At 38.9% G+C, this 20,113-nt stretch overlaps 1 protein-coding gene across 10 annotated transcripts in view; it reads right to left on the reverse strand.

Moving 5' to 3' along the window:
- THSD7B (thrombospondin type 1 domain containing 7B) overlaps window positions 1–20,113 on the reverse strand; it is a 336,629-nt gene that overhangs the window by 265,217 nt on the left and 51,299 nt on the right. For all 10 annotated transcript variants that reach the window (XR_012044320.1, XR_012044319.1, XR_012044318.1 and 7 more), the window contains exons 2-3: window positions 11,228–11,321; window positions 8,987–9,160 (exon numbers count right to left, since the gene is read on the reverse strand). Coding sequence is in view for 7 of the 10 variants with exons in the window: in XM_072874423.1 (XP_072730524.1) it covers window positions 8,987–9,125 (139 nt within the window). In the remaining 3 variants the exon portion in view is untranslated. The remainder of the gene's footprint in view (window positions 1–8,986; window positions 9,161–11,227; window positions 11,322–20,113) is intronic.

Here is a 20,113-nt window from a genome sequence, read left to right on the forward strand (position 1 = left end):
TACCACTCCATTCTGTACAGGGTATAAACATAACTCTGAACTTGTCTGCAGTTACTTGGGCTGCGCTGGTGGCATCAGCCCCTTCTCAAAGTCTGCTGCTGAAAGTTTGACAGCACTGCTTTATAAAGAGACACAAGAAGCTTTTTAAACCAGATACAGTGAGGGGGGAAAAAATACATCAATGAGTGGGCAAAACCAAGCAGCATTTATATCGGCTTAAGATAAATAACGTGGGTTTACTGGTACCTTCCCCAGGAACAGTTGGGTACCAAGTCATGCAAGCTGCGGCACGGCAGCAACGTGGGCTCTGCGTTCGAGGCGTTGGGCTGGCTCCTCTTTGAACATATGCCCTTTCAAGTGAAATTAATCACTCTCTTTATCACTCCTGCAGCATCTGGAGCCATAATCATTACCCAACTGCTGAGAAAGAAATGAAACCACTAATCGCACAGGGAGTAGGGCTTAGCGTTCAGAGCAGGAAAGTTTTTATTAAGTTCTCATTTGAAAAGTGATTTTTCATGGCTAGCCTTCCAGGACATGCCACACAAAAGCTGGATATACTTCAGCAACTGTCTACAACTCATCCCCCAGCATATAGAACCAATATATTTAGAACCTCTATAATGAGGTTTTAACATGCTTTTCCAAATTTAGCTCTGTAATCCTAAATCGCTGTTATACGCAAGTATGACACAGAGATACATTTAACCATAAACTTTAAAAGGTCTCTAGAAGAAGGAACTGCATAAGTCTACAAAGTGGTAGACACCAGGCAACAGTAAGGACCAGATACTGCCTCTGGATTCCCACACCACACTCCTATTGACCTGCAGGAATTCTCTATGCAAACTGAAGCTCATATACTCAAAACTACTAGATATAATGAAATGCCCACTTAATATATCAACTAGTTGAGGGTGATTAAAATAAACCATAACACTGTCAATAATCTGGATTACCATGAAATATCCCCCATCCCTTCCAACTTCTCCATTTCATGTTCCTGGTTTTTACCATTCAACATTTTTTTAAAAAGAAAAAATGAAAAAAGATTAAGTGGATTACAGCAGGACTATTCCCATACATACCAGGAAAAAAAAAATCTAGGGAAATATGGGTATCAGTGGGCAGACTATCCAAAACTCATGTCCTTACAAAGAGTCAGTTCTATTGTCTGCATACTGAGAACAACAATACGCATCTTAGGGATTTCCAATACAACTTTGTATATTTTCACCCACAATTACTCTGCTGTACACAAGAGCTGAATGAGGAAGCGATTACCCCAATACACTGAAATCGTTCAATTAAGTGGCTAAGTGAAACTCTTATTCTAACTAACTTAAGATATAATTATTAAAAAAACCTGCAGGGTTGTGAACAAGGGCAACAGAATAATTAAATCTAGTACTCTGCTGAAACAGGCTGAAAATGTGATCATCCATTTTTAACACTCCGCCTATACATAACAGCAGAAATCTTTCCAACAGCTGCATTCAATTAAAAAAATATTAACCCCAAGGAAAAAGTACAAAAACATCCCCATCTGGTTTTCTTGCCACTCACTGTGCTTCTTTTGAGAGTGAAATATGTACAACAATACAATCCAAAGTTGAATGAAAAATACCACAATTCCAATAATAAGCTATCTTTTTTTTTTTTTTTAAATGAACAATTTAAAAGAAACCACTTTTGCAGATTTTCCCCTGTGACCCGCAGCTCTGTTCCCATAGTAACTATTGAGGAAAGAAAAGGATAAGACGCCTAACTTATACTTTTCCCAATACCAACAAAAACCAGAAAAAAGCACCTTATTCTCAAAAACTATTATTCTCAGGAAGGGAAGAGGGACATTAAAAGATTAATGTGAATCTCCTGTGTAATCTAGTTTAAACCACCACCTACTGAACATTTGATGTTGGTTAGACAAAGATATTTGTTAAAGGGTGTAGTCTTTGTGTAAAAGAACTATTGAAATAGTTTTGCAAGCCCAACAATAACAAAATTACCAGGCACACACTTGTAAAAGCTTACATCTGAACTCAGCAAGCACCGCCGTCAGTCTACAGCCATGCTGCTGCACAGTACTCATCTCCGCTGAGGAAGTGGTACTCCACGTATCTCCAAGCATATAAAGTGTTAATTTTAACATATATTTCAGTGTCATTTCAGTTCCTCCTTTCCTTGCCTTTTTAATTTGACTGATACTCTATGCTTCCTGTATTGCTTGCTGTAGTGCATTTTTCTAGGAAAAAATACAGAAGCCAGTGACTCGTTCTCTAAGCAGTGCCACCAAGAATGTTTCGCTGGTGTCTTCGAGTCCCTACAGGAAACCAGAGCTAAGAAGAACATACCAGGTTTAACGGACAAGGAAAAAGAGCACCGGTTTAAGCATTTCTGCAACTCTGATCATGCTTCCCAAACTCTTCCAGGAACAATTTTGACGTCTCTGACACTGGCATTCTCCATGCCAAGAGGGAAAGTTCTTCAGCCATGTCTCATACACTGAGCTTTTAGCCCTGTGGGTTAAGGATAAATCCAGAAGCTATGGTGGACAGGACCCAGGTGGGTATGCAATGGGCTGCTGTGGCACATTCATCCAACGCAGCAGCAGACCTCGAGCACCCGGAGGACAGGCCAGGCTGGAAGATGAGCTTCCAGGATAGGAAAGGTTCTTCAGGAGAGAGATTGAGAAATCATTTACATTTGTCTCGTTCTCTGACAAAGTCACCAGTATTTACTACGTGAGGACACAAGGTCTCCGCCGACTTTGAAATGTCTCACCCACCTAAATATTATTTGTACAGCCACTGCAAAGGGTTATAAAGTAAGGCAACAGATGCATCTCCACCACTCCAAGACAAGTTGGATTCAACTGTTGAGGAAACACCACCAGATGAGGACACCATATCAGAACGGGAATGATAAGGGTGAGGTGAAGTAGCAGAGCCATACATCATAATATTTAGAGGTGTGTGGAAGAGAAAGGTCAAAATGTGGATAGGACAGGGTAAGGAATAACGAGGAGAGAAAACCAAATATTTAGCAAATCTTAAAAAACTGCACTCCTGTCTAAGGAAATAGGAGACTAGCTTTGAGGCCACCCTTAAATCTTCTCAAATATCAGTGACTGATATCAGTCAGCACATTACGTTTCACTGCTAACGAAATTTTGCAAAACAACTTTCTTTAAAGCTTCAAGTATCATTGGTTTTTTAAAAAGTTTGGCAGAAATAAAAGCATAATTTATATTGTCCCATAAAATATTCTTTGTAAATAATTATTTTAGACAAATTTAGAACTAAAGTACTATTTTTTATATTTAAATCACTTTTTTTTAATGACTACGTAATGAAATTATACCAACAGATTAAAAACAACTAAACTACTTCAAATTAAACTGTTTATTATAAAACATTCAAAAAGAGCACCACCTAAGTGATTCTGAGATATTTTAAGGCAGGCACTTCTAACTAAAATTGTAAAATATCAGTGGGTGAAATCTCATCTGAGTGATACAATTCTGAGGAGCAATGCCAAGAAAAGATTTAATTTGACAAACCAGTTCAAACAGAATACGTTTACTAACAGGGGTCCAGAATAGCTTGGTATTCTTAAATTGCAAATACATTTGGAAAAACTACCAAAAGAAGAGTTACTTAAAGAGTAGTCTGGCTCAAATACAAAGGTATAAACTGGTCATGAATAAAGTTAAAGGTAAAAATAAGAAGGCTTATCATGTTAGAACTTTTCAATGACGTTTATGGCAACAATCTGACTAGTTTTAGAATGGAACTTAGTAAGTTTTTTAAAAATTATTCATTAATTGTTGCTGCTGTCGATATGACAAGATTGCAGTCTATAACCCAAGAGAATCACTGCAGTCCTAAAGTCCTAGTATAGTGAAGAACCTTAGAATCATTCAAAGTTTGATTAAATCAGGGCTAAACTTCCACTTTAGAGTTTAAATATTTAAAATTCCATCCACCGAGACAGCATAAGAATAACCTACAATTAGAACAATTGCCACAAAACGAGAAGTTTGGAAGCATCAGACAGTCTGAGAAATATCATAAAACTTCCAGATACCACACAAAGATCACTAAAAGACATCTGCACTTCATTCATGAATCGTTGTCCTATCAAATTAAAAAACCCACTTAATCTAGGATAGATTATAATTCTTCAGCTTGTAGAGCTTTTGGAAAAATATCACTTATTGCAGAACTACCTTTGAATCTCTTTTCAGTAGATTTGAGCTCTACTGTCCTTTGAAGATCTGGACTCCTTTTAACATTTGGTGTACGTAGGTAAAAGTTTGCCTTTTAAGATGTAAGGTCAAAGGCACTTCCAAACCGGCACTTGGCCTTCCTGAAATTAAGATCTTGAGAAAGGGCATTTTACGGCAGTATTATCTGAGAACACAGAACAAAAGGCCTTTTTCATCTTAGCCGTTACTGGCTCACCCACATCCACGACTAGTTCAAAGGTTCCTCCACATTATAAGTTGTTCTCTGAAAAGTTCATTTCGTACCCTTTCCGTTATGGATTGTTTCTGAAGAAAGACTAATGATCAAAACCCATTTGCTAACCCTATTTTAAGAATGACTTTCAAATATGGGTAATAACTCTGAACTAAAGTTTTTGTGTTCACCTAGGGCAAGAGAACTTATGGCTCACCACACCTAGCCCCGAGAAGCTCACCAACACCAGAAGATTAATGGTTTCTTTCTCAGGTAAAAATCTCTCTACTGTGATCAGCTGCATTACAAATCCTTTTCCCAGTCCAATATCTCACTTTCAGTGCTCTTCCATTTGTAACAGGGAGCATGTCCCTGCTGGGCTAAATCCCCATCCTGATTCATTTTGGGGAGAGAATTACAGACGGAGAACTCACTGTGACACCACATCTGGGTTTCTAATAGTCCTCCTTCTCCCTTCCATAGTACACAATGTTATTTCCATGTTAAATAGCATTTTACCAAAATTAGAGACCAATTTTCCTAAAAATCAGAACATTTTCATCCAAAAAAAATTCTTTAAAATGCTGCCCTTATTAAGAAAAAGCTACATCACTGCTTTAGCTCTGAGAGCCACCTTTTATAGGGTATGTCCCTTATCCCCTTCATTTCTGTTAGTATTTTGGGGGAAACAGCATGTGCACGGTCACTGAGGTGTGCTTTATGGAGGAGCTGAAGACATCAGCAGCAAGGGTGAGACTGCAACCTGCCCATGCAGCAACTGCAGGCGTCTATGGGAAGGGCTAATTTCCAGCATTTTGTAATCCTAATTATCAGCCCCTCTCCTTTAAAGCACCCAAAATATCTCCTGTGTTGCACATACTTTAGATTTAATTTAGGCTTTACAAGTAAATTTTAGACTTTCACCAAAAAACGAACCAGCTAGAATCACGCTGTAGATTCATGTGTGTATCAATATTCTATATACAGTTCTAAAAGCTTGAATGGCCATCAGTAAAACATAGACATATTTGCATTACAGAAACTCCAGGCACTTTTAAGACCATTCAAGAGTAGAAGAAAATCAACACGGTGAAATATGCAAATTGCTAATTGGCTATTGCATTAAACAATATTAATTTACAAGGATTTAGATCCAATTACATTTTCTCAAGATTGTATTACTAAAACTGCTTTGTTAGTTAGCAAGTGTCAGAAAATTATTCAGCTATTTGAGGCTGCTGAGTAATTTAATTGGTATAATTATTGCTTTCATGTTTAGGCTGGTGGTCACAGCATAAGTATCTGATGAGAAATGTCTTGAAACCAAAAGATACAGCATACAGATATTTAGACGTTAATATATCATCTCTAGAAATGAGTTTTGCTTATTTGTGGCCTGTCTTAAAACCAAGTGCTAGCCCTTTGAATAGCTGAGGAAAGAGTACGTATAATATACCTCACTGCCAAGTTCTTAAATTTTAGAAATACAGAGCCTGGGTTTTTTGTAGATGCAGTGATTTCAATGCAATTGCTTTCACCTATACCAAGATCACCAAGTCCAGCATGAAAATGTATGAGTCTTCATTAGATACAGCCAAGGATTTAGCTGAAAAAAAGTCTGCTTTATAAACTTCAGGGCTGATATGATGGTTTGGGTTTTTTTAATCCATATTAAGGATGCATCTCTGGACTTGTATGTGCTATGAAAATTTACTTTAGTACACATAAATTCATTTTCTTAAGTCAGAGCTTTCAGTAACATAATCTTTTTTAATTATAAAGCATGGCATTTTTAACAAGAAGTGGAATTTCTCTACAGCAAGTAAGTAACTTGCCATGCTTGCAACAGACAATTCAATATTTAAAAACAAAACAGCTCATCTCCTTTTGCATTACGGATTGCTCATTTCTCATTAGATTGCTTCACTAAAAAGAAGACAACAGCTGCAGGTTTTCTTTCTATCAGAATGGATCTGCTCAGTTCTGACATTAAAAGCTACTTCATTTTAGGTTCACTGTGCTGTGCTTTAATTTTTATTATTTTTTTGTATTGGGCATAGAAGTCCTCAAACTATGGGATGATTATTTTTTTTATTATTATTATAAAAACCACAGACCTCATTAGGCCAAGATCTCCATGATCTACACCCCAAAGCTATTTTATTATTAATATCCTGCCGCAACAGGTTATGTTAACCCCTCTACCTCTCCAGATCCACCTGCACCATTCAAGTTACCGTCCCTCTCTTCCCAAAACATTTCCCCCTAACCTTTTGAAAGAAAGATACACCTTTGTGATTAACCATACCTGAAAAAACATTTCAAGCAAAATTAAAAAAAAGCGTATACAAAAGCAAGCCACATATGCCACCCTGACAGCAGACTGCTACTTACGGATCATTTCAAGGTCACTGCAATTTTATTTTGATACACATGCTTCCAAAAGCGTCAAATTAATCTGCAGCTCATACAGAATTATGGAAAGAAAGCCCTTAGTTTATTTCCTATGCCCAGACACTGCAAAAGACACCTCCTTTTTACCAAGATTTTCTCCCCAAAAAGGTATCCATTCAAACTATTAAGAGAAATCTCAGCCCACTGTGTTATTTCTTAGGACAACTGCAAAAGACCGAGATTCAGGATTTAGAAATGCTGCTGCTTCACTACTATTGCAGAGAAAGTAGAGGCTTCAAAAATAATAATTTGTTTCTTAGCAAAGAAGTTTTTGGGTGGACATACTATTCATTTCAACCTAGAACTAAACATTTTGGTTTCAGATTTAACTTTTATCAAATTTTCAACAAAATACTCTGGTGAAAAATGAAAATTTTGTTTACAAATATAAAAATATTGGGGGGAGGGGGACAGATTTATTTTTGCCAAACAGGACAATAAATGTGGCTCAAACTCCCAAGTTATTTTCATTCGGAAAACATTTCACTTAAAGTTGTTTTCTATCTCTCGTCACTACAGAAGCAGAGAAAGTGCATCAAAATACTGTTAGGATTTAAAGTTTTTAAAAATTACTCTTGAGAGCTCAGATATTTCTAATTCACTGTGGGAGTCACAAGAACTGACAATTTTCTTCTGCATCTGGATGGCAGACCTTTGCCACGAGCTCCTCACGGGGCCTTCAGAGCATGGTACCCCACGTCCACACAAACCTGTGCACCACCTTTTTTTAGTTCCAAATACATCTGCCTCAGATGTCTTTGAAGCATCAATAACTCTTTACTGTCACCTGGAATCATCAAGTCAAATTAAATTTTTATGACTTCCAATGCACGCCTCTAAAGACCAACAACAGTACAATACACTTCAGAATTGAAGAGAAGACAGACAGCGTTGAAGGGTCTAATTTGTCTTAAGAAAACAACTCTACCTTTCAAAGCTTGTTCAAAAAATCACATAAATAACAGTGAATTGGAGACAGACAGTTTTTGTTGTTGTTTATTTCTTCTTCATTTTACATTGTAAAAAAAAAAAAAAAAAAAGAAGTTCTTCAGCAATACAGTATCAGATTGTATTTAATCAGCACTTCACCGGCACTCAGCCTCCCACCCCAGCAGCCCAGGTGAGAAGCTTGCATTGATCCTACCAGAAGGACAGGAGCCCTCCCAGAATAATTGTTTCATTATTCAGTCTCTTACGTTCTACAGAGTTACAATTAAAAAACAAATAGCCAAAACAGCAAAGAACCTCTCCCAAAAGGGGGGGAAATTATTTTTCCATCGTATTTAATCGCTCTGTTGCTCAGTCATAAAAGCCCAAACCTCAAAAGGGATCCTGGGCAATGAAACCCCTGGTTCAGTTGCACATTTTTTATTAAGTACTTTGAGTAAATATTTCCTGAATTTGCCAATCTTTCCATTCCATTGAACATTCTTTGTTGTTCTGTTATGCTGCAAAATAAGCATCCAATGAGTCATGCTTAGTTTTATGCATCTGTATGATACCATCTCCTATCCACCTCCTCCCTGTCACTAAGAATCACAGTGTTACCTTCACAAAAGTTGCAAGTGTTGTGCGCGCCTGATTTTGTAAGTTCAAACACGGCTTGTATCCAACCGGACTGATGGACAGAAATAATTCACTAAATGTACCAATGAAATGTTAATTATGAATAGATCAACCAAGAGTATGGTCTTCTGGCTCAGTTCATCCTGAAAGACTTTGGTGTGCCCTTTTAATTCAAACATGAAATGATTCAGTATTTCAAAGGAAGCAACATTAGGATGATGATATCAGGATCCAGTAAAAATTTTACTCTTGGATTAAAAGCATTAAGGAGTCCAGAATTATACTCTAGAGTCTCTCTGGTGCATAACTGCAACAGACATGAAGATTACTAATTTAAAATAGAGATTAAACCCCCCTATTTTTCAGTTACCAAAAAAAATCAGAAGACATTATCAGGCTTTTGTATTTTATTATTGAGCTAAAACAGAATGGAGAAAGGGCAATCACTCCATCCTCGAATACAGGAATTATCTAGTAGCTAAGCCAACATATCTTTTTCCTACCTGTTTTCCAGACAAACTGATGACCTCTCCTGGCTTCCAGATCAGCTGTTTGTAACATTAAGAAAACAAACAAAAGGAAGGACTTCCCCAGGCTCTGCCATGCCCAATGAGGAGAAACCCAGTTCTGTTGTAGAAGCATAATTCAGATAATTCAGTCTCTCGTCTTCTTTGGTCCTACAATTAACAAAAAAAGAAAAAGCTTGCTAAGAGACTTAAAACACCAAGGCAACAGCCTCAGCCTAAGGGTAACCTGGTGGTCACTGTGCATTTCATAGTCCCTGTGTGCCGGATTCGTTGAGGACAAGTCTGTTACAGAGGCTTAACCTGAAGAGAAAGAGAGGGTAAAAAGGGGAGGGGGGGAAGAGACAGAGAGCAGCAGCTCCCAAAGGACCGGCAGTCCCATCCTACAAAGCCAGCCATCGTAAATGCTTTTAGCAGGTTCTTAAGAAGAAATCTACCACTGCAAATAAATGGCAAGGGATCTGATAACGGTCTGTGATGTGCCCCTTCTTTTCTCTATTTAAATTATCTGTAGCATGAATATTATCATGCTATGGCAGACTAAACCAAAGCTGAGAATGGATTCCAGGTGCAAAATTCAGCTTTGAATACAGACCCCATGTCCAACATTTTAAGATCCCTGACAACTGAAATACCAGACCTGGAATTGTTTGAACTCCATACCGTGTTCAAACATGGGATACACAAAAGCAACATGAGAAATGCAGCAGGAAAAGCAGGGGTTGCTTGTCAGTACATGATGAACCAGCCTGAAAGGGAAAACTAGACATTACTCAGGCATTTCTCTGGAATTTGGGACTCACACTCAAGTCCCTGATCTTTGAGCTCCAGATCAGCAACAGTTACTCCAGAGAGGTCTCTCCGACTAAGGGATTTTAATTAAGCTCTCCAACACTTCGGGCGAATACCAGAGCCACGTTGTGATTGAGACAGGAATGGACCAACTCCTGTTGCTGGAGCAGTTTTACACCATACCACTCATTAAAATAATCACTGTGCGGCACTGGAAGCAAGGAGGACTGTCTCTCTGGGTCTCCCATACAACACAGGAGCGCAACTTCTACATGCCTGCTTCAGCGAACGTCTACACTGTTTACATACCATGGAAAAGCTCCAAAGCAAGAGACATTAAGAAAGGCATACAACAAAACAAAACCTTAGAACTTCCGATTCATCCTGGTAATTCAAATCTCTGTTTCTCTCATCCCAAAAGCAGACCAACCAGCCACTTATTTAGGCAGATTTTACATGAGTTTCAAGGTATTTTGGATTCATCCACATCCAAGAGAGAACAGTTTTGAAGTCTCAAAAAATGTTCATGGTACATGCCACATCAAACAAGAGCTAGTTCCTGATGTAAATTTACATATTATTTTTTTCTTATATAGTATCTTTTGTATTCATACCATATTTAAATTCTCAACATATTTCTCAGCATTATTAGTGATTAATCCTACTTTTATAGGTAAAAATGTCACATCCATATTAGCATAAGGAGAGCGATAACACCTGTCTAAGATTTGTCTTCATTGGTATAATCTTGGTGATTTTCATTAAAATTATCAGTTATTAGAAGTTTGGTCAGGACAATCTCATTACATTCCCAACCTTATGAAAAGCAACATTGTCATAATACATAATACACAGCATCGGTCTTGATAAGAAACTGAAGATAAACCTGAAAATAGTACATATTGAATATACAGTAAAACTTTTAATTTCAAGCTGTATTTAAATTACTTTGAAACAGTTTCTATCATGATAAATTCATGCAATTATATTTAATCAGATATCGACTAACTACAGTGGAAGATACAATGTAATCTGTTATCTGGTTTAGTTCATTCTCGTGCTTCAGATGAACAGCATTTCAGGTAAGACCTGAAAAACCATCAAGCTGACCAAATACAGTAATGCGGGCAAGGGACCAAATTTATTGCTTTGCTCACGTCTTCCAGGTTAATTAAATTCAGAATTCACATTTAATTCAGAATGCAACTCGCTTAGTCCCAACACGCGGGCAATGTAACACAGACCACAAGTGGCTTTATACAAAGCACAAGTGAAGCTCAGAAATCTTGAGCATCCGTCAGAAATGAGATGGAGACGACCTCATTCCTCCCCAGTGCAAATACAGTAGGGAAGTCCTCGGGACGGAAAAGGGGGACCCCTCAGGCATCCTGCAATTAATTTTTTTTGCCCATCTAGATGGCTGCTCACCTCACACAGAAGAGCTGAGGAGGAGCGAGCCGCCCAGTGTCTTCAGCATTGCAGTTACCATCTATGACAGTCAGAAAACGGAGTCAATGACTTTCTGTCAAGGGAAAGAGAAGGAATTAGTGACATTGGCTCCAACACTGTTCACACCCAAAAATGCAAAACAAGGAAAGAAATTATTCAGATGCTCGGATTTAAGTACTGGAGGGGAGCCAGCATGCCCAGCCTTGCGCAGACAACACTCATCTGAATTGCAGGGCAGCTCTCCAGGTCCAGAAGAATGCCGTAAAAACAACACGTTTTAAACAGGTGGGGGCATGAAATGGGCAAATGCAAGGAAACCTCAGATAACAGCTGATAAAGATGCCGAGATTTTTAATGAAGCACCAGTAGCGCTCATCAGCTGCTTTCTCAACACACTGCCTTCATCTCAGCATTCAAAGGGTCAGTAAACAGCAATAAATCCCTAGGAGTAGCAGCCTCCTGCCCAAAACAAGGGCTTTCGCATATGTTCATTCTTTGGGCAGGACTGCAAAGATAACTGGCTGCTGCTCCCCACGGAGCAAGAACAGAGATTACATTAAGTCAGAAAAAGCAGAAATAAATTAGACACCATGAGACTGATCCTAATCTCACCCACCCCAGCCGAGCTCAATAGAGTCCACTGATTTACACCACAGCAAAGCACAATAAAAATTTGTCTGTATATCTAGGTTTGTATAACACAATTTGGAACAGTAGCTGTTCTGTCCTGATACGATAAAAAATTATTGCACAGGCAACATATGCTATCTACAGAAACATGAATAAATTACATTATGAAGGCCACCAACACTTCACATCAAATTTAGTTACAGTATATCTCAGCTCCCAAATGTGTCAGCATGGCTAGCTGTAAACTGGCAAATAGAGAGGAAAAATGGAGGAAAAAAAAAAAATGAAATTTACATTTTAAAAATTGACTTCACCAAGACTAGTCATTATTAAATTCATGCAATTGCTTAAATATGTTCAAGATGTGTTTTAGTCTGAAAAATATCTCGCTTTTCCAAAACTGATTATCTGGATTTGTTCAATATCCTTCATAATACAGGCCTGGCCAATTAATAGTCTGCACTAATAGATTCTCATGAAATTAAATAATGAGGTGTTGTTTTCATATGTTTGAAGGATTAGACACAAGCATCCTTTCAGGTTTTTTTGGTTTGTATGGCTTCTTGTTCAGAAAAACAAGGACATCATACATTAGCTGTAATGGCTGGGAATATACAGGCAGTCTTGAAAAAGCCATGTGCAAGTTTTCTAATGATCGTGACAATGCATTTACATTATCTAATCCACTGCTAATTCTCTTAATGACAGGACTGAATAAAACTAGTTTTGAATAACAGACTTAATTTAGAAACCTACATTTCTGCTGAAATATGTATACAGCTGACAAATAAATATCTTATTTCTGAAGTGTTCAAAATTTAATTTAATTTTCAATGTCAATGAAATATCCAGCAGTCAAATCCCGGTCTAAGCCCTGCTTAGCTGGGGAGGGGAAAAAGCCTCGGGGAAGCTTTTCCCGTTTTCCAGCCACTGCTCGGACAACCACAAGCTACAGATGTGCACTCAGAGGCAGATGTTTCCAAGTGACAGGCACTGTGCTAGTCCAAGACACACCAGAGTCCTCGAAAGCATCCAACACTGAAAGACAAAAGATTGATGATCCAATTTTGACTCCCCACTCTACACGTATTGCACTGGTAGAGAAGGGACCAGTTGCTCTTTCTGCAAGTTTCCACGGGACAAGGGGTTTCTTTAGTTGTTCTGCACCATTTCTGTGGTTTAGGGAAGTTCAGTCTGGCTCTGCTCCAACATGGATTTATACAGTATTTATTACTGAACTTAGAAAAAGATCAGCTTAAACTGATCTAAACCTGAGACATGATTTCAGCCTTGTCATACATCAATTAAATTCTCCTTGAGTTCACCGGGAGTTGTGACCTTCCCCATCATGGGTAAATCTGACCTACTTTTTTTGTATGAGAAGGGAATGCTGACAAGGACACCTGGGTAGCACTCTCCATTTAAAATACACGATGCAATTAGATAATCCCAAACACTTTAAACAGCAACAAAAAAAAGCAATTGCAGATCATACGCGTGGCTATAAATCGTTTGGCAGGTGTCTAGCACAAAAGATAAGCATCATTAATCATGAATAAATTTCCTTAACATAAACGTAAGCAGTAATTATGCAACCGTTTACCTACTACACACAGCACAAACCCATTGCTTGTGATATTCCAAGATAATCTGGATGTTTATAGCATACTCTTCATCCTCAGATACCAGTAAAATCTGCCTTGCCTTCTCAGAAAGCTGTTATCCAAAAAGCTAATTCTCTTCTGTCCCAAGCCAGCAGAATGCCTAGCCTGTGGCAGCAAAGGCTGATCACCACGGATATGCACTGCGGACCATCCCTGGGGGAGATATTTCCAAAAAACCACTAATGCTAGTGCTACAGGTACTGAGTTTAACAAAATGAAAGTGTTTGCACAGTCATATACATCAAACTAGGAACAGACCTTCAGGTATAAGTGCGTATGTGTCCATGGCATGGGTGTACGAGCATACTGCCCAATTTTTTTACTTAATGAACATAGTTACACTAAATTGCCTTTACTTCCACATGGAAAACAAACACTATACATTTTTCCAGTTACACATTTGGAGAAAGACAGTCCTCCGGTTAAAGTAGGGGCACCCTAAATTCATTCCTCTTCCAGCTGTGTCAGAGACCTCCTGTGCAAAAAGTCACTTAAGGTCACGCTCTGACTCTAATACTTGATTCCGCAAGTGCTCCCCTTGATTTCAGCGGAGTGACTTTGCATATGTGAGAACAGTAGCTTGATTTTCTATACCTCTACTTCTTCATCTCCAAACCTCAGTTAAGAATATTTACTCTTCTTCCAGGAGCATTTTAGAAAATTCTGGATCAAAACATACAGCATGAATGAGCTAAATTTATACATAAGGTTGACAACTGCCTGACAGTATTTCTGTCCTAAGCGGTCGCTCATCAGGAATCAAAACATTAAGCTCCACAATTCTTTGGTAATTTGCTACAACAACTGTAAGGGTAAATAATGCCTGAAAGAACATCTGGTGTTAACACATCTGCCTACAGAAGGTAACTCCAAACAACCAGCAGACGGTCTAAACCAGCCTGCTTTGGGCTGGGAGTAAGCCTGCACGCCCTCCAGATCGACAAAGCTGAACATAAATTCAGCCTAGCCCATTTTCATGTATAAACCTTAACAACCTTCCTCAACACTCAGTTGCTGGAAAGCTTAGTAGGTAGCCACCATCTTCACCAGTTATATTTGAAAGTTCAGGTATTTTGGTGATCTCTATAGTCAAATTGTAAGAATCTATTAATTATTTAATTTTTTTTCTTCTATTCAATCATATTTGCTTCTTGTCCCAAAGATATGGAAGATCCTGGGGATTAAAAGCAAGAATATGAAATAATTGTACTGCCAATGAATTGCTTCTTAATTTACATCAATTCGTTTGGGGTAAAAACCGTGAATCCTAAGTTTTCCTGCTTCAGTTTTCATACATCCTAAAAACATAACAAAAGCAGGTTTGAATTTAGAAGTTTAATTATAAACTTAGCTAAGTGGATTATAATGAAAGATGTTCCAGCAAGGGAGCTCAAACTGATGCATTATGACTACATTAAAGAAAACACCAGAGAACAGACTTTCCATCAGTAGAACGACTTTAATTAAAACAGTGATAGAGCAGAACTGTTCTGTGAAACGATACTGCTGTTACATCTCCTTCACTCTAAGTACTTCCAATGGACTCTATGAGAACACACTTAACTTTCAGTAATAAAAAGTCTATGTGATTTCAGACTTTTCTGAGGAACTCAGTTCAGAAGATCACTTAAATGTAGTTGAAGCAAAACTTGCTTCATTTGTACACAAACACGTATGGCTTATACTCTGCCAGAAGAGCAGGAAGATTCCAAAGTCAAGGATTCAAAAGTTTGTGAAAGGCACTGTGCATTTGAGAAGTATCAGGACAAACACTTCCCCCCCGCCCCCCATGGCCCCCATGCCCATTGAGTGGAGGATGAACGATGCTCAACAACCAAGGAGCACTCCAACATTTCCTTCCGTAAAAATCATTCAGTGCATGACCCAATATGTAAGTGTTATCCAAGTCTTGGACTTCTCAATGGTATTTAACTGCCATGGACCTTTTGGTGCCTTCGGTGTTGTGTCTTAGCACTCAATGTAGGCTCATTTACCTTCACAAATGTTCTTCAAGCTGCTATCATACTCCTCGCAGCAGGAACAAGTACAGAGCAATTAAGATCAAAATCCTCAAGACTGTCAATAGGTTTCTCTTGTGAACTCAGGCATTGATTTTTTTTTCTGAGCAGCAGAACATAGAAAGTGTCCAATAACTTTTAAGTAACCTTTTCACACTGCTTGTGCACTTTCATATATTTAATTAAATACAGGAAAGGCTGTAGCAGCTCAAACCAAACAGCCGCCGAGTCCCAGATCCTGCCTCTGACAGGAGAACGATGCCAAATGCCCAAGGTGCAGTATAAGAACAGAGCATGCATAAATAATACTTCTCGCTATACTTTCCCAGCCTCCAACAAGTTCCTTCCACACCTCCCAAGTCAGAAGATCTTTGTATCTGACACCCCTCTTAAACTTATGGAGTCACACCCTGAACCTACATAAGTTTGGGGGTTTTTTTATATAGGTTATATACATAACTTATATACACCTACACCTGGATGCCTTCTCATGGCAGGCTTGTCAGTCAGCACAGCAGAACACAGCCCAGAATAAGCTCAGTGATGTCTTCACACTATAGCACATCCTTTCCGTAACAGCAACACTTTATCGCTTTGAGGGAAAAAAAAGTTTCTTTTTGTTTATTTTTGAATGGTTAGAGAAAAGTTAGAGTCCATTATCAATATACTATTCCGCTGTAGCTTTTATCATTGGCACTGGATGAACTAAAGGTCCTTTCAAACTCAGCTATATCTAAGAATTGCTGTCACAGTTGCATAGATCTTGGATTACTGTTAAATTGCAATTAAGCAGACAAAGAGAAAGAGAGCTGGCACTGCTTCCAACACCATTTCAGTAAATGCTATTGCACGTTGCTGTTCAAAGAGGATTACTCTCACTTCACTGGCAAAACATTGCATATAATGCACATTCAGCAGTATAATACCATTTGAAAACTAGTATTTGACATTATTTTCCTTTAAGAGGCAAACCTGGAAATCAGACTCAGTAGAGAGCAAACTCCCTACTTTAGCAGCATGACCATTCACACTGAAAACAACAGAAAGCTTCAAAGTCACCAATTACAAGGCAGCAGAGTTTCAAAAAAAGAAAAAAATCACCTCATAACCTCTGCTGCAGGAACAACGGCAGATTTTCCTAGCATTCCCATTAAAGTGCTTTCAGTTCACAGAAATTAAATTGCTTTACTGCAGTGATTTTCTTCTGCATTCTGATATTACTTTATACTATTTGACATTAATACAGCATCATGGGCTGTAGGTCAGAGGTTTTTTTCTCCTCACTGGAACACGGCCACCACACAGAGTTTATCAATCTTAAGCACAAGGTCAAAATAATATGATCAAGTACCACCAAGCATATGAGCTCAGCAAAGACTTAGGCTCTGCTTAGCAGGGGAAGGACCATCTGCTTCCTTGCCACAGGACTGGCATATCTGAAGCTTAACTCCAACTCCAGTTGTTATATTCTACACTTCTATGGGAACGACCAGAGCAAGTGAGTGCGTGCACACATCCAAGCATCTGACCAAACACATTAACTACGGATAGGCAGGAAAATGTGACAGTTTTAACTTGTTATTCAGTTCTAGGGAGAGTACGTGGTGTTCAGTTTTGAACCTCTAAATATTGGTGACTATGGCTAAAATAACCCCCCTTTTCTACACACAAATATGCTGAGGCCAACTTCAATACTTCTTGAATGTATAAAGTTTTCTTTCTGCTGTAACACATTAAGAATAATTTCTTTTCCACAATATTCGTACCTCTATTTGTATGTGGTTGTTACTATTTTGCCATTTGCACTACCTAGCTCTAGTCTATACCCAAATGAGCTAATATGAAGAGACACACACACATCCACAAGATGAATTCCACTTCAAAAAAATTCATTTCCAAAGTGCTGAAATAAACATTTATTCCAATGCATCCTCTGTCATCAGCTGTTTACTTCAATGCACCAAAGTAGGAACTTGTAGGAAAGGAGAAAATATGGAGCACAATGCAATGCAAACACTATACCACTCCAAAAACACACGGGCTCTACAGAGGAGCACTCTTAATCAAACACTGACACTCTAGTTCTTCATTTCCTATCAAACATCACCACTGAAGTGTTGTGATAAAGTCTCCTACAACCAAGGCTTCATCACTTGTACAGAAAAAAAGCCTGTATGTGTCAGGTCCCATGTAAGAACATGTAGTTTAAATAATTATAGAGTTATCAAAATAAATATATTTTGTGATGCCTTACTATCAATTCATTCATTTGCCTTCCATCCACTTTGCAACAGATGCCCCAGTCGTTGATGTCAATTGGCCCAGGCAGACAGTGTAGTAAAAGGGTTAAGAAAAAATTATATTAATTAAAAAAAAAAAAAAAAATTAAGAGTGACACAGGGATACAGAACTCTGCTTCTGCTTCTAAATGCTGCTTCTGAGCACACACACAGATGCCAGCAGGCACACACTGCGCTCTGAATCCAGCTTTTGCTAATTGCCATACAGACTTACTCCAACACACCAAGAGTAACACAGTGTAATAATACACGGCTTGTAACGAAAAGTAGCATTTGGTTTTTAGGTGGAATTTATTTTCAGAAATGCGCAAGCTACTGCTTATACCAAACTTCTTCATGCTACTGTGCAAGGGTCTTCAGGGAAAGGCTTCACAGACCTCATTTCCCCCCTGCAGCAGCAGTACCCAGGAAAAAGGTGCCTCCGCAGAAGACGCACACAGCAGCCGAGAGCTCACATCGTCACATCACATCGCTTCCTCTGGAGTGGAAGAAACGCCGACACGCACTCTGGCTCAGAACCTGGCATTAGAATGCATGCCTGAAACTATGGCATTCCCAAGCACTTTGCAAGAGCCACAGAGCCAGGTGTAGGAATATGTTTTTCACAACAAAAACCATTAATAACATCTACACATTTATTTAGAAGTGGACCTGCTTTCACCCAAAGATTAACTATGCAAGACAACAGAAATACCAGATTGCTGTAAGGGCAGTTAGAAAGAATGATACTACCCTTTAAAGCAGTTGGAGCAACCAGTTGAGTAAAGCTATATATCTACTTAAAAATTTTGTCATTGTTACCTTTTTCATTCCCATTTCTTTTCCCCTGTAGCTAGTTACAGTCACTCACTGTATTTTATCACATTGGAAAGTCTAATCTCTTTAGGGTGAGAAATATATTTGCCCTGAACACAATATAACATGATTCACACAGGGGTCCCTGACACTATTGCAGTATTGATATGAAAAAACAATCGTAATGATATCAACCAATAAAAGCCCTCAGTATAACATTATTTAAGCAAGGTCAATTGCCCGTGCAGGTTGTTCTTACCAGAGTTCACGTTACATCACTGGTCCCATCATTCTGACCTTCCCTGCTGTCATCCCCATTACAGTTCAATTAGCAGAGGAGTCCTGCAGTGGCTTGATGAGCATCTGCTGCCTCTACCTGGCAGTAATTCAATAAGGATACGCCATAGGAAGAGATAATGAGAAGTCAGCCCAGTTGTTCTGTCTCTCCCCAGGAGAGCAGATGAGTTTGGTTTATGGGAAAGAGCGTGACCTATGAAAATTATCAGTTAATTTCATATTTCAGAGCTTCAGCACGCTACTAGTAACTTAAAGTGTTCTCTGGTTTCTCTGATGGTGCAGCCCACAAGGATCCAGAATCATTTTTCCTGGTGGGTCCCTGATTAACAACCCTTCCCACACTGAAAGGATACATCTTCCTGAAAGAATTTTCTCTTTGCCAGTTCTACCAAAGGAACAGTTTCTACTTGTGCATTCAGCAGTGGTAGGTCTGAATTAAAAAATTAAACATCTGAGCATAGAAAATGGGCCAAAACTACTACCAAAGTAAATCAGACAGAATGAAATTCACACCCATGTCAAACCTGGGTGAAACACACTCACAAAACCAAAATCTCCTAGGTTCTCCTATGCTGCGGTTAGCATCAGCCTGGTTTTTCTCTCCCTGACCCACAGAACACAGGTATCAAAATTAGCAATGTACAGCAAAGTGACCACCACCTCCTCATTGGTGCCCAAATTCCAGTTCTCCGTTTCCTTCTACACCTTTCTTACAGAGACCCCACCTATCCTCTCTTACTACCATGTTGCCTTAGGAACACCTACTCCATCACTAAAAGCCCCGAGCCACCTACAGGCCCTTCATCTCTTACTCCACCGCCAGTTGTCACAGCGACTGTTTGAGGAATGTGGCTCTATTGCCTCTTCTAGAGCGCTCTCCTCCTCACTCCAACTGCTATGGATCAAACAGTGTTGGAAATGTTGAACTTCTCTGCCTCCGCTGCTGAGATTTCCAATTTCTTCCACTACTTCCCTCTTTTCTCCTCTTCTGAGTACTGAAGCCAACTACATTCTTCTTTCTACACAGCTTCCATTGATGCTCAAACTTTGACCAACTCCTCTGTCACTCAGTTTGCTTCAGCTCACTCCTAACCCCCACATTTATTCTCACCAACTTCAGCTTATAGGGTGAGGACCTATTTTGCCTTGTGATTGTAGTGT

Source organism: Ciconia boyciana, chromosome 10 (genome assembly GCF_034638445.1).
Source record: "Ciconia boyciana chromosome 10, ASM3463844v1, whole genome shotgun sequence".
Taxonomy (NCBI): domain Eukaryota; kingdom Metazoa; phylum Chordata; class Aves; order Ciconiiformes; family Ciconiidae; genus Ciconia; species Ciconia boyciana.